The sequence below is a fragment of the Mesocricetus auratus genome, unplaced genomic scaffold, assembly GCF_017639785.1.
Source record: "Mesocricetus auratus isolate SY011 unplaced genomic scaffold, BCM_Maur_2.0 Super-Scaffold_4256, whole genome shotgun sequence".
NCBI lineage: Eukaryota > Metazoa > Chordata > Mammalia > Rodentia > Cricetidae > Mesocricetus > Mesocricetus auratus.
The window spans coordinates 65,717,562-65,732,868 of record NW_024429182.1 but is presented as its reverse complement, the minus strand read 5'-3'; the positions used below and the strand labels follow the sequence as shown (position 1 = coordinate 65,732,868).

General features: G+C 45.8%; 1 protein-coding gene across 3 annotated transcripts in view; it reads right to left on the bottom strand.

Annotated features, from left to right (window-relative positions):
- The window catches only part of Dhx32 (DEAH-box helicase 32 (putative)), a 61,773-nt gene that overhangs the window by 5,012 nt on the left and 41,454 nt on the right, over nucleotides 1–15,307 (bottom strand). For all 3 annotated transcript variants that reach the window (XM_040752649.1, XM_040752647.1, XM_040752651.1), the window contains exons 5-7: nucleotides 11,922–12,167; nucleotides 9,906–10,005; nucleotides 9,655–9,813 (exon numbers count right to left, since the gene is read on the bottom strand). In XM_040752649.1, the coding sequence (XP_040608583.1) occupies nucleotides 9,655–9,813; nucleotides 9,906–10,005; nucleotides 11,922–12,167 (505 nt within the window). The remainder of the gene's footprint in view (nucleotides 1–9,654; nucleotides 9,814–9,905; nucleotides 10,006–11,921; nucleotides 12,168–15,307) is intronic.

The following is a 15,307-nucleotide window of genomic DNA, read 5'->3' as shown; positions in this document are numbered from 1 at the left end:
TATGTTTGCACAACTCTGTAAAGAGAAGCTTTTTCTTTGAGAGGAGCCTTCCCACCAGCCTGGTTCTAGAGCCGCATCAGTCCCAAATAAACACACAGGAGGCTATATTAATTATGAAGCTGTTGGCCTTGCTTGTTTCTTACTGGCTAGCTCTGACTTAAGTAATTACCCCATAATTGTTAATCTAAGTATGTCTCTTACCAGAGAAATTTCCGGGCCTCCTACCCCATGGCGTTACATCTCGAACTCTCCTTGTGTTTCTCCTACCCAGAGTCCTTCTGGAATCCTAGTCCCTCCTATCTAGATTCCCTATTGGCCAGACAGTGCTTTACTGACAAATGCACAGGACTTCCCCAACACACAACTGAGATGTAGCAGCAGGTAATGATTTTTCATTCTTGTATAAAACAGGCAACCAATGAACAAAACCTGTGAAGCAAGAATCGGCCAGATGCTAAGCCAGTAGATTCTGAAGGGCTGACAGGGTAAGCCTTAGTTGTCTAGGTAAGGGCCCTGACAGAGTGGCAGGCTGCTGTGCAGAGGACAGCCAGGGACTCCTTGCATTTTGATGCAGTCCTGAGGGGTCAAAGATGACCCCAGGAATCTGAAACCCCTTTGGACCAGGCAGGAATGCTCCAATCAGTGTGACTGGAGGGACAATATCTGGTGCTCACACAGCATCTAGAACAGAGCCCACTCTCACCAGCCAGCCAGCCAGCCAGTCAGCCAACCTGTTGCAGGCTCAGAATCCTGACCATGTAAGCAGCCCCTGCACAAGCCTAGAAAGCTAGTATACTTAAGGGAAGGCAAAAAATATTCTTTGCTCAATAAGGCAAAACACATATGGTCTAGAATCCAGTAAACTGAGATATGACAAGGAGAACAGGCAGAACAAAGAACAGAGTGGCCTAGAGTCAGAGAAAACAGAAACACCACACAGACACATGAGGTTACCGCAAAGACGCTCACTTTCCCATCCCTCATTTCTTTTAGACTTAAGATAACATGGGCATCACTAACTACTGTGTGTGTTATATCTGCTCAGTTTCTACAAAGAAGTCCATTTAGTCTCTGACCTTGTGGAACCAGGTACTATTAATATGCATCCTCACCTGTCTGCTCTCTGGTATCCCCATAAAGGCTACACGGGGAAGCCAACTCCTGCTGTGTTACCTAAAACCAAAGGAATTCAGAGAGCCACTGGCTGGCTTTCATCTGTCTCAGTCCTGGCATGCATGTGGTGTGTAGGAGATGGCACCCATAGGCCTAACCCAAGAAGCAACTGAACCTGCCTGTGCCTGGGAGTTTTTAAGTGACTAACAGGAAAAATATTACTTATTTGCTCTTTATACTTTGACCACTGAAAGTAACCACTGTCAGAATTTTAGGCACACTGAGAAACTCTACAGCCTACTCACAAGCTGATTTGATCAGATTCCCATTATGGTCAGGAAGCCAGGAGAGCTTTTAGAAACCACTAGTATGGTCTGGAACACTCCAGTGCTGCCCTGTAGCCTGGATGGGAGAGAGCAGAACTGAGGCAAGGGACCAGGAACAGTGGGTGGTGAGGAGCCATCACAGGGAGCTCTGTTGAGAGTGACACCCCCACAGGGAGACAGTGGAGTCACCGATTGTTTCTGCCCACCTGACCCCGGTCAAAATTTAATACTAAGCAGAACGTCCTTGCCTTTGTCCCTGGGGACTTTAGGCCTGACCATGCCAGTGAACACAAGATCCTTGAGAGGTTGCAGTGCCAGGAAGGAAACTGATGGCTATGTAGAGGAACAGTCTGAGAGTTCTATCTGAGAGCTGTGGGTCCTAAAAGGGGACAGCTGATGTGCCACAGAAGGTGCAGGCAGCAGCTGCAGGAGCTGGGAACACTGGCTTCATCAGGGAGCACCTCAGAGACAGCAAAGCTGCTGTGTGATGAACTACAGGCCCCATAACAACTCCCCAGAAGCATATGGCTTGACAGACAGGTTTTGTTCCCCAAGAGTACTGACTACTCATTTTTATGTCCTGAAGTAGACTTGGCTGTACACAGTCAACAGAGAGCCAGAAATGACTTCAGGACTGTGCTCCTGGCCTCATGCAAAGCTTTTCTCGTGTTTATCATAAAGGAGAAACGGGCTAATGATCACGGATGGCACAAGGATGGGGCTCTAACACCTAACCCAACAGTACCTGCTAATTCTACATTCTAAGATTTCTCTCCAGTTTAAACTTAAGAGTAGAATGGCTTAGATGAGGGTTTTTCACAGCAGTGTCTCTGAATGCAAATCACGGTAGACAATAACCGAATGGTACCACAGCAAGGCTTCCTCATTGCTGTGCAAAACAAGACTGTTTTATTTTGAAGGCCACTTCAAGAGGAGCAAAACAACCTTCTTATTAGGCATTCTTGTCAATGACAGCTCTGCTTCCTGTAGGTCGTCACTGCAAGCTCACAAGCTTCCCTTCCCGTGGTCACTAAAGTTATGAGAGGCTATAATCACAACACTTCCTCACTGTTCCTTGCATTCATCTATCCAGAAGGAACCTAAACAAACTCCCACATGTATCTGCCTTTCCCTTCCACCAATCAGTAGGGCAGGTCTGGAACAGGCAGCTGATGATTGATAAAAAGGCTCAAGTCCTCTGTGGGAGGGGCTGACTGAGCAACAGCACCAGTTATATGAGGAGCCCAGGCTATGACAGGCTCACACAGTAGGCAGGCATTTTCTGCTCTTCACTCACATGTGAGATGGGAGGAATCCTAGCCTGGCCTTTCTCTTGTGGGCTATCTGTCCACTCAAGTGCTTGGGGTATATATCGGGCTGGGGGTGGGAGTGCAGGTGTCTCTTCCAGTCAGGAATTCTTTGCTACAACAATTTCTGCTTACTTTTGGTCTCACTTGCTGAGGTAACTCAGAAACAAGTTCCTGTCAAGCTAGCTGATATTATACAAGTCCACTTCATTGTAGTTATATTCTCCCACAGGTAAAAGTTGTCAAATGCAGTTAACCCTGGGAATGTTAGCAGAACCCCTTGCCTCTTCTTGTCTGGGATGGGTAAGTACTTCCAGGTATACAACAAGAAAGCAAGTCTCTTGGTAAACAAGTCTCAAAGCCAGTCAGGCCTTCTCCTTCAGCCACACACCTCAGCCTGTCTTACTAGCAAGGGCGAAAATTAGGGCTCCATCTGTCACTTGAGGTGGAAAGGGTTTGAAAGAGGCAAACTCTCCAACCACTAGCAGGACATTGATAAAGTCATGCTGAGTCTGGTTTTCAGATGATGGCTGTCTCCAGACTTTCAGAAGCTCAAGGCTAAGGGTAACAGCTCAATTGAGCTTTTGCTGGACCCTGAGACCTCACACATGCCAACTCTGCTCCTGCCTGTGACACAAAAGAAAGAATAAGTGGACCACAGACAGCCATGGCCCCTCAGGCCTTCTTTCCCAGCAAGCCACAACAGCACTTAACCCAGTCAGGTCTCAGAGACAAGTCAGCACATGAGAAAGAACTGTGCTCATCTCCACACAAGGCTGTGCCTGCTCACACTATGCTAGGGAAGACTGCTGACCTTCTTCAAGACACACCTGTCAGTCACTGTTCCTCAGGGTAAGGCATTGAGTTACCTCTTTCCAACCACAGACCTGGCAGGTGTCCTGAGGACTGCAGCTTTTTTGCAGTATAACTAGAAGTCTTCCCACCTGACATGTAGCATCTGGGACCGACCTTCAGACAAACAAGGCTTATCACTGTAGAGAGTTGGCATAGCATTGGCTATACCAAAAACACCTGAAAAAAATGCATGGAGGCCAGGAAAATAACTCAGTGCTTAAGAGCACTGGCTGCTCTTTCAAAGGACCCTGGTTTGATTCCCAGCACCCACTTGGCAGCTCACAACCATCTATAACTACAGTTACAAGGGATCTGATGTCCTCTTCTGGTCTCCAAGGGCACTGCACATGTGGTGTACACACCTACATGCAGGCAAAACCCCATACACATAAAAAACAATAATTTAAAAATGGCTGCCCGATGAGTGAGTTCTATGTACATGAAGGGCCAGTGGTCTTGTTGGTATCTAGGAGCCCAGATCAGGGGCACAGTAGTGACATCTCCTAATCACTGTGACTCATCATCTGTTTGCACACCCATGGAAGTTGCTTTCTATAGGTCAGGGAAGGTAGCCTTGGGTTTTCCAGCTCAGGTAGGTGTCCCTCAGACCTGCAACACCAAGTGTTTACTGAACCCCAGTCACTTTTCTTTTCTTTTTTTTTTTTTTTTTTTTTTGGTTTTTTGAGACAGGGTTTTTCTGTGGCTTTGGAGGCTGTCCTGGAACTAGCTCTTGTAGACCAGGCTGGCCTCGAACTCACAGAGATCTGCCTGCCTCTGCCTCCCAAGTGCTGGGATAAAAGGCGTGCTGAAGCAGCTATTAAAACTATTTTCATTCTGTGCCTTTAACATCCCTCCCCATTATGTTTTCACTATCTGTAAAATGACCTTCATGTTTCCAAAGTGTTCCAACGGGTTTAGTCTTGGGAACTGTTCTTGACCTATTCCTCTGTGTACACACACACACACACACCTCTGAAGATGGTGATAAATTCTGTGTGGCCTTTGCACCGACAGTAGTGTCTGTGCGGCACCTAGCAATCAGGCGGGAGGACGGCTCAGTGGGGAAAATGCTTCCCATACAAGCCTGACAGCCTGAGCTCCACCCTTGGAACCCACATGGTGGAAGGAGAGAACTGAATCCTGTAAGTTGTCCTCTGACCTCCACAAATAAATGTAATACAAATGAAAAACAACAACAATGTCCTAGCTGTGGTCTTTGCAGGTACAGTGGTTGAACAATTTCTTAGCTCTGGACTGTTCTGGAGGCAACATGCTGCGTACAGAAAGGAGCCCTTTCCTATCCAGAGCTCTGGGTGCAGTCGGGTGATCACTGAGCCAAGCTAGCATGTGGCTTTCCCTCACTCTCCTAAGCACAGACGTGACACTTTAAGACCAGTCTGAGTTTCAAAGGAGAATCTCCAGTTTACAGTGCTTTAGAGACTTGCAAGTATCCTCACAAACATCTCTGGGTGTGTGACAGTGATGTCAGAAGATCCAAGTTCACTAACTTGGGAATCTTCTAGTGAAAAATGTGCACCTGAGCCCTGATGGGGCCACTGCAGAGCTGGATCCCTTTTACCAACTGGCCTCTGAAGCCAGGAGTCCAGCCCCTGTCTGCACTTTGTGTTTTCTTCAGGCCCTTATCTTGTCCTTCATGCCAAGCTAGAAGTCCAAGTTGGATATGCATATTTGCTTGTTTCCTTCCTTCCTTCCTTCTTTCCTCCCTCCCTCCCTCCCTTCTTTCCTTCCTTCCTTCCTGTTTTTTTTGAGACAGGGTTTCATGTAGCCCAGGCTGGCCTGGAAATCCCCACACAGGATGACCTTGAACACACAATTCTCCTACCCCTACTTCCACTTCATAAATGCTGTGATTATAGGCACATACTACCATGCTTGGCTTTCCTTTTTCTTTCCACAATCCCAGAAATCCTGGCCATCCCCAAGCCAGTTTTATGTGTTACCAGTAAAACAAGTTTTGAATACGAGCACAGAGATGACATTTGGCATAGTCTGAGACACTGTTCCTGGTTTCTCTCCAAAACCCCATCTAGGTAACCGTTGCCTTCCAAGGACAATAACAGTCTCAGCCATCTGTTTCTGCTGAGGCACTCAGCTGGTCCCAAGCTTCCTCACCCAGATCAACAATGGCTGTGACACTTTCATGGAGGTCTATCTTCAGACAACCAAGGGAGAGGGGGGAAAAAGCCTTGATTTAGATTTTTCAAAGGAGAAGTCCACGTCAAGGGAACTGACTTAACTACTGTTAACCTAGTCATGCCAAGTCCATTTCCACACGGTTCACAGATCCTGAAAAGGATAGAGTTTGCTGTGCTTGTACATTTCAATTATAAGTTGAATTAAATGCATTGGCTGCAAGCATCTTCTATATTTTTTTCCAAAATGATGAGTCAGAGTTCATCCACAGCTTTATTTCCCCAAGCTCAGCAGAAAACAGTTGTGTGTGTATTGTCAGAAGCCAAAAATAAATGGTGACTCTGACCCTTTTGTTCCCAGTTATCAGCTTGAAGCCTCATGAAGTAAGCCACACAAACAGCAGAGAACTTAGCACGCACGCGCGCGTGCGCGCGCACGCACACACATACACACACACACACACACACAGAGAGAGAGAGAGAGAGAGAGAGAGAGAGAGAGAGAGAGAGAGAGAGAGAGAGAGAGAGAGAGAGAGAGAGAGAGAGAGAGAGAGAGCGTGCGCAAGACAGACAGAAGTTCACAGTTCAGTCCCTGTTTCCCTTCAGGTATCTCTGACGTCTGATTTCTTCAGAACCCTTTAGCAAGCCTGCTTATTCTTCTCCCCTCATATCTAGTTCACTAAATATCCCCTCTCCTATGCAGGAAGATGCTGAGGATGCCAAGACATAAGGAGTAGAGCTGGATGGGCAACGTTTAAGGTGAAATGCACGTGGGGCTGGAGGAGTAGTTAGTGGTAGGGTACTTGCCTATCATGCAGTCTCTAGGCCCATCCCTACCATCATGAAAAGAAGGTCTGATCTGGGATGTGGCTCAGCAGTACAACACTCTCAGAGCATGCTCAATCTCAACAACACCAAAATGTAAGAACAATGAAAGGCTGAAAAACGTTCTGTGGAGGAACACTTCCGGAAAGATCCATCTGTGGCAAAAGCCAACCCAATCTCAAGTTCAGAAGCCATCAGGTAGAAAGAAGGGAGGCTGAGATGACACTCTCACCCCTGGAGGTCATCCTCAGGGCCAGGACACCTCGAAGGAAAGCATTCAGACAAGCCTGGATTACAGCTCCCACTTTAGACTCTCCTACTGTGATGGCCTCTTGTTGACTTCCCTGTTTTACAAAACGTGACAAAGGACACAGACATCACAGGCAGACGGCCTTACTTCTAGGGTAAGCATGATGGGAAATTTTAACAACTGGCCAAAAGTGTGGAAAAAATAAGTAATTTTCACAAAGATACAAGCAAAAACTAAGAGCAGTCAATACTTTTAAAGTAAGAGCCCCTTAAATGATGATCCAGGCATTCGCCTGCTTTGCAAAAGCTAAGCTTCAATCACAGAACAAAGCAGGTTAAAGGAAGACCCTGCTCTGACAGTCTGGTGTCTCCCTGACCATGGGCTAGGTCCCCATCAGTTTCAGGAGCGTGATGGGTGGGGAGACGGGGAATCCTCCTGGCTGTGTTCCTTGATTCATTATTTATAGGCACCTGCTGCCCATGCTCAGCTAGTAGTACTGGACATAGAGGACCAGGAAAAGAGGGAAAACTCTGGTAGGAAAAGGCGCCACTGTCAGGGCAGATGCCACCTGCTATTCTGTGAATTGCCTTGTGTCTAGTGACTTGGTTTCTCTTCTGTAAAGTGGAGCAAATAATAGCATCCAGTCACTAGGCTATTGTCATAAGTGAGTTAACACACCAGTAAACACATACAAATGACTGAGCCTTCAGAGAACAGGCAGGGTCTAAACAGTTATGATGTACAAACAATGGCTCCTGGCAGACCTTCCTCACCAGCTGCTTGCTGACATGCACAGTTTAGCTGGGTTTAGCCAGAGGGTGCTGGTGCTCGCCCTTAATCTCAGCATTATGGAGGCAGAAGCAGGCTATTCTCTGAGCTTGAGGCCAACCTGGTCTACAGAGCTAGTTTCCAGAGCAGCTAGGGTTATTCAGAGAAACACTGTCTTGAAAAACAAAAAGAAAGGTTAAGACATGTACAGCTGCTGCCACCTCCCAGACACTAGAGGGATCTAACCTCACCCTAACACACAGAGGCTAAGTCAACTGAGGGTGCAGAGAAAGCCACAAGCTGGCTTCCTGTTGAGCATGTAACACCGCTCTGCATTGGGCACAGTGGTCCTGTCACTCAGGTAGCAGCTGTTTGGCCTGAACTTCACTGGCCTTTCCCTTAGCATTTCAGTAGCTCTGGGGACAAGAAACAAGCCAGGGCCAGTAGGCTCAGTAGACTCCCTGGAGGAAACTGCTCAGATTAGGGTCGGTCTCACTTCAGGAACCTTACTTCTCTTGGACGTTTGACCAAAGTTGCAAAGGAGTGAAATCTGAGTGGATTTTCCCCAGGCGCTAGTCATGAGGAGGACATCATGCCACTTCAGGAAATGTGTCTATTACCTTCTGTTCATCTTGACCTTACATCCCAGTGCTATGCCGTCCCTCCCTATATCTGCTGCTCTTGCCAGCCCTTCTGACTCTACTGCCCAAAGATAAAATATTCTCTAGGCTGGGGAAAAGGCTCAGTGGGTAAAGTGTTTGCTGCACAAGAATGAGGTCCTGAGTTCAGATTCCTAACCCATATTAACAGCCAGGCTCCTGGTACACATTTATAATCTCAGGACCTGGTGGGAGGGGCAGAGCTAGGGGAATCCCAGGGACTTGCTTGCTAGCCAGCTAGTCTAGCCACTCAGAGAGTCTTAGGTTCAGGACAGACTCTGTCTCAAAAATGAAAGTAAAGAGTAAAAATACCAGATGTTGAGATTTGGCCCTTGTGCTGGCAAGTCTTAGTCAACTTGACACAAGCTAGATATACCTGAGCGGAGGGAACCTGAATTAAGAAAATGCCTACAGGTGGGTGGTGGTGGCACAAGCCTTTAATCCCAGAACTAGGGAGGCAGCACTTGGGAGGCAGAGGCAGGCGGATCTCGGTGAGTTCAAGGTCAGTCTGGTCTATAGAGCAAGTTCCAGGACAGTCAGGGCTGTTACACAGAGAAACACTGTCTTGAAAAGCAAACAGGAAGGAAGGAAGGAAGGAAGGAAGGAAGGAAGGAAGGAAGGAAGGAAGGAAGGAAGGAAGGAAGGAAGGAAGGAAATGCCTGTATAAAATCAGATTTTAGGCAGATTGGTCTGGAAGGCATTTTCTTAATTAGTGATTGATGTAGGAGGGCCTAGCCCATTGTGGTGCCATCCCTGGGCTGGTGGTCCTGGGTTCTATAAGAAAGAGGGCTGAGGGTTGGAGAGATGTCTCAGAGGCTAAGAGCACAGGCTGCATTTCCTGAGATCCTGAGTTCAATTCCTAGCAATAACATGGTGGCTTACAACCATCTATAATGAGATCTGGTGCCCTCTCTTGGTATACAGGCAGAACACTGTATACATAGTAAATAAATAAATCTTTTTAAAAAAGGAAGGAAGGAAGGAAGGAAGGAAGGAAGGGTAAGCCAGTAAGCAGCACCCCGCTATGGCCTCTGCATTAGCTCCTGCCTCCAGAATCCAGCCCTGTTTGAGTTCCTATCCTGATTTCCTCCAATGATGAACAGCAATCTGGAAGTATAAGCCAAATAAACCCTTTTCTTCCCATCTTGCTTTTGGTCATGGTGTTTCAGCACAGCAAAAATAACCCTAACCAGGACACCCCTAGCCAAATCATAAACACACACACACACACACACACACACCACCTAGGTTTTTGTGCTTTGAAGTTTTCTTTAGAGTACTTCTGCCTGTGATGGTGAGAACAAACCCCATGCTGGCTTACACTGACAGGTGCTGTGTGCCCTCTAGAGCCACAGAAGGAAGAGTGGCAGGAATAAGAAAACCCGAGTGTAAAGCTACCTGGTCTGTTCATGAAGTCGCAGCGGCCCAAGCCAGCGATGTCCACTCTCTTCATGAAGAGCACCATGCTGGTCAGGTTGGCTTCCTGCATTTCTGCTGGCTTAAGGGGCCTCATGTCTTTGGAGGCAAATTCTTCAGTGTACAGACAGAAAAGTTTTCCTAAAAGAAGTTAAGGAAGATGGTTTCAGTGTTGCTGTGACATACATCCCTGAAGGACTTCCCACTGCTTGCTACTGTGCCTACCACTCTACCTGAGGGAGAAGACCCGAGAAGCTGCTTGCGGGTCTCCGCTTGGCTTTGGCTGATGGGCTGCAGGACGAGGGAGTTGGCTCTGATTCGGGGGTTGTATACCTTTAACAGAAACACAGCTTGTTACCTCCTGGAAACTCAGGTACAGTCACCTGCCTCTCTCCAAGGTGACTGCCCCCAGCACGCCACCACAGAAACGCTGTCAGGCTCTTTCCTTTGCTTGGTGTCGACTGCACACCATGAGGTGGAAACTGCAAGGGCCTTGACAAATGGGTCTACAAGCTGCCTGCTTCCACTGTACTTCTGGAACTACAGGACTGCAGTGCCACCTGCCACAGTACTGACCTGCCACTTCTAGAGCCTCATGCTGGTGTGGGGAGACCCACCCCACAATGCCACATGAGAGAAAGAGTTTCCAGTCAACAGGGTTGTAATGCTTAGACGTTTTGTTCAGACTCAGTGTTACCGCAGTGGGCCGGCCCACTTATGACACATACTGGAATTTTCTGGGTAGTGCACCTACTACAAATGCCATACAGAACTAATAGCTACTCTTGGGTGTGGCTTAAAAGGGCAAGTGACACCTGTGTTCTATGAATGATGCAGTAACTGAAGCCTGACTCCAATGTGGTGTGTGACTAAGATACCAGCACTCGGAGGCTGAGAAAGAGAATCTTAAGTCCAATGCCAGCCAGGCTACATGGCAAGACCCTGTCTCAAAAAAGACCACCTCCGACTTGTTTCAGGGGAACCTTCATAACCACGGGGACACAATGGTGTCATAGCAAAACAAGGGCATTCAGGAAGTGCAGAGTTTCCTCAAGGGATAAAATCTGGCAGTTTCCTCTGTTTCAAAAGCTTTTTGGTTGTTGTTGTTGTTCTAGTGTCTTTAGAGTTTAAGAAACCATACCTTCATTTTTTTTATTTAAAGGGAATAATAAAAATATTTTGTAATTATTTGAAATGAAGTTATTTCATTTATAATTTATTTATCTTTAAATTATTTATTTATTTGTCTGCTTCTTTTTTTTCTTTTTTTTAAATTTATTTATTAATTATGTATACAATCTTCTGCATGCCAGAGGACAGGGCACCAGATCTCATTCAAGGTGGTTGTGAGCCACCATGTGGTTACCGGGAATTGAACTCAGGACCTCTAGAAGAACAGTCAGTGCTCTTAACCGCTGAGCCATCTCTCCAGCCCCTGTTTGTTTGTTTTTTAAGACAGGAGTTCTCTGTGTAGCCCTGGCTGTCCTGGAACTCACTCTAGAGAACATGCTGGTCTCAAACTCACAGAGATCCACCAGACTCTGCCTCCAGAGTGCTGGGACTAAAGGCATGCGACACCACCATTCAGCTTTAATAATTTACCTACCTACCTACCTACCTACCTACCTACCTACCTACCTACCTATTTTTGAGGCAGGGTTTCTCTGTATAGCAGCCTTGGCTGTCCTGGAACTCACAAGATATTTGCATGTCTCTGCTTCCCAAGTGCTGGGACTAAAGGCATGTGCCAGTATTTGCAAGTCAACTGACTTCAAACTAATTTCCCTGAAGTAATATGCTAATTATGCTGATAAACAGATAACCAGACATGATGTACCAGAGAAGCTTCAGAAGCTGAATATTGTACTATGCTAGTAGTTTACCTAAAGACACAGGGATTGGGCACTGGGCTAGCATGTGGGAGGCTCTGGGTTTAATCCCAGGTTAAAAGGAAGAAGGAAAGAAAGGAGATGGGCAGACAGGTAGACAGGAACCAACACCTTTATGCAAACATTTGGTCTTTCCTCAAACCTCCGTACCTCAATTAATTTCCTTCCAGACTACTAATGTGCTAATGAGATATAGCCAAGACTTTAGTGGATAGCTACAACCACTCTGTGCACATGTGACCAAATAAAGAAAGCCCTGGGTCACCATGTACCCTCATTTTCTGGCCACTGGTGTAGCAGGAAGCCAGCCAGTGGGTACTGGTGATGGCTGCCAGCTCTAGCCCCTGGGACGGTAATTACCTGTCTTCTTTCCATGCCAACATCGATAACAAATTTGACTGTGTGGCTCCAGATCAGAGATTCCCCGCTGCTAGTGGTCAGCACCACCCTTCTCTGGTATACTTGGCATCTCTTCTCGGTTTCATCCGCTGGTCTGAATAGGTTGCATTTCTCTTTGGGATACAAAGGAATGACCACCAGCTCGCCCAGGTCTGGGTTTAAGTTGGATCCTTCCTGACACACAATTTCATAGGTTTTTTCAATATCCTAAAGTTAAAAAAAAATAAACATCCATGAGAATAAAAAACAATATTTCAGTACAGAAATATCCCAGAATTCAGTAATTTTTTTAGGTAATAATGCACACAGGGAAAGAAACATTTGTGCTATTACCTTAAATGAAGAAGGAGGACATAATCTTTCTTTGGGAAAGTTAAATGTGATTTGTACACAATTTCACTGCTTTTAGTCCAGAATGGTTTTCCTCTCAGGAAAGCCTTCCAGCTTGATGTCATTTCTCAGACACATTAACATGAGCAGAAAAATCAAGTTCATCCTCACATCAGTGGTGGTGGCTCATTGTTCTCTGAGCCAGCAGAACTAAGCATTACCCAACATTATCTAGATTTTCAGTAAAGGGCAGTGTCCCAGCCAGGTATGCTGGCTCATGCCTATATTCCCAGGGCTCAGTGGGATGAAACAGGAGGATTGCTGTGAGGTCAAGGCCATCGTGGACTACAATGTGAAACTTTATCTCAAAAAACTAAAATTAAACATAAAGGTACATTCAAAAGCATGACTGGGATCCTCACCTAGGTCACCTTAGAAATCATTTTGCCCATGTGTACTTCAAAGTGATGATAGAAAACCTGTAAGATGGGCAGGAAGCAGTCACTGACACCTTGCATTTACAGGTGTTTAGGATAGTCTGTTCAAATGCATATCAAACATATTTGGAAAGAATATAAACCACCTGCCATGAAATTACTTATAAGTAAATGGGAGTGCCTGAAGGGAAAGCATTTTAGTTTGCACATTTTTCAAATCCCAGCTAGTTTTTGAGAACAGATGCTACTTAATCTGAATCCTTTTATAGTTTTGGAATTTCTGTCTTCTTTCTTTTGTTGTGTGTATTTGTTTGCTTTTTTTTAAGTCAGGGTTTCTGTGTGTAGCCTCTGCTATCCTGGAACTAACTCTGTAAACCAGGCTGGCCTTGAACTCAGAGAGATCCTCCTGCCTCTGCCTCCCTAGTGCTGGGATTAAAGGTGTGTACCACCATGCTGATCAAATTTGTCTTTTAAAGTGCAAAGCAAGCCACCAAATGGAAAGCTCACCTAGTTTATCCAAGTTATCAGAGTTCAAAGTCAGTTTCCTGTGGCCTCTGCAGTTTTTAAGGCTCCATTTCCTTCTCCATGTCTCTAGCTCACGATGCCTTCCTTTCTACACCATTCGTAGAGTGGCTCTAGTCACCTCAAGGGTTTTGGCGGATAGATCTGCCTTAAAGATGGGTCAGAGGCCTCTGGGAGCGGGGGTTCCCACACTGCCCTCTCCAGCACATACACATGGCTTACCTGGACATGGTCTTTTATTTTTAAACAAAGCAAACAGCACAACTGTTTATATCCTGAGTAATGAAAAAACTGTTAACTAGAACAGTAAGAGCAGACTATTTCTTGCTGATGCTTAGGAGTTGGGGTCAGGATGACTGAGAAGTTGTTGGCATCCTGTCTAAAAGAAGAAATGAAGGATCTAGATCACTGGCTTCATTTACCACATACATTTTCTTAGGACAGCATCGTTGGGGTGCCCACATTCACCGCAGCTTCAGGCTGGTGTCACTAACTCTCAACAGAGAATCTAGAAAAGGAGATTCAGCTATGGAAGCCCACTTAAGAGCAATTTCTTCCTGGTATACACCTTCAAACAGCAGTGAACGATTACTTCCTCTTAGAATACTGTTGAAAAACCTTTGGTAACTAAGTTGGTTTTTGTTTTTGTTTTGCTTTTTGAGTCAGGTCTCATTTCGTTACTCGTAACTGACCTGGAACACACAGAAATCTGCCTGTTTCCAGCTGTCACAACTTTTTATGTTGAATTTTGAACACACATGTGTGAGTGTGCACACACATACAGGCACGCACACACACTTTTTTGTAGAAAGAGAAATGAAGGAAATGTTCAGCAGGAAAAGGCATAGGTGATGGAAATGGATGCTATGTATAATTCCTACTCCTCAAGCACAGCTAACGTGGGTTTGAGGCCATAATCCTCAAAACTTACAAAAGGCAACACTGAACTATGCATCTGGTGCTTCAAGCCTTTTTCTTTTCAGACAGGGTGTTTCCATATAGCCCTGGCTATCCTGGAACTCACCTTGTGAACAAGGCATGGAGACCTTGCCCCTGCCTCTCAAGTGCTGGGATTAAAGGAGTGCTCCACCACACCCTGCTTACTCAATAGTTTGCAGGACTTTGGTGTGACTAGCATACAGAGCTGTGGAGACCATAACATCCACTGAAAGGAAGTATCAAACATCTACCTAGGCTCTGAGACCAAAGAAGCTCTGTAGGCACACAGACCATTTCCCAGGGAGCGTCAACCCTCACACGCCTTCCTGCTGGTCTTTACAGTGATCTGGTTGGACTACACACTATGAACTCAATTTGTATGTTGTACTTTATGGGGATTGGGTCACAGCAGGCATGGAGCTGAGTCAGCAGCTGGAGAATATGGAACACAAGAATGCACACTGACTCCTAAAATCAAACTGTTAGTGAAATGTCTGCAGTGTGAATTTAGCTTCTTAAAAGACATCTCTTGGTTACATATGGTGCTGAGGAAGCACAGCCGGCTTTTTTTTCTTAACAGGAAGGACACTCTAAGTTATATGGGACTGCTACAGCTCACCAGTTTAAAGGTCACCATGTCACTGACAGACAGGTTCCACTATATTTACAAGATTCAAATACTCTAAGACAACCTCTACCCCAAATCTGTTATGACCTTTAGCTTCTAACACATTCATTTGAAATTTTTTTTAATTAACTTTTTTTTTTTCTTTTTTGAGACACGGTTTCAAGCCAAAGCTGGCTTCCAAGCTTCAGCCTGGTGAGTACTGTAACTACAGGCCAGTACCTGGCTCTGTTTTAAAATTTCTGATTTTAACCTCAAACACGGCTGCTTATCCTGTTGATATCCATGCCCCCGTTTTTTCTCCTCCATCTGGCAGTTTCAACTCTCAAATGTTTCAGGTTCCTGGCTTTTACTGTTGTTCCCTTCCGGGGCTCTCTCCCTGCCCCTTAATCATTTTATTGCTTCCCCAAGAGCCTTCTTAAACATTCTAAATCATGCAATTGGGGCATGAGGAGAGAATAAATCACTTCATAGAAGATTAGTATTCAGGAGAA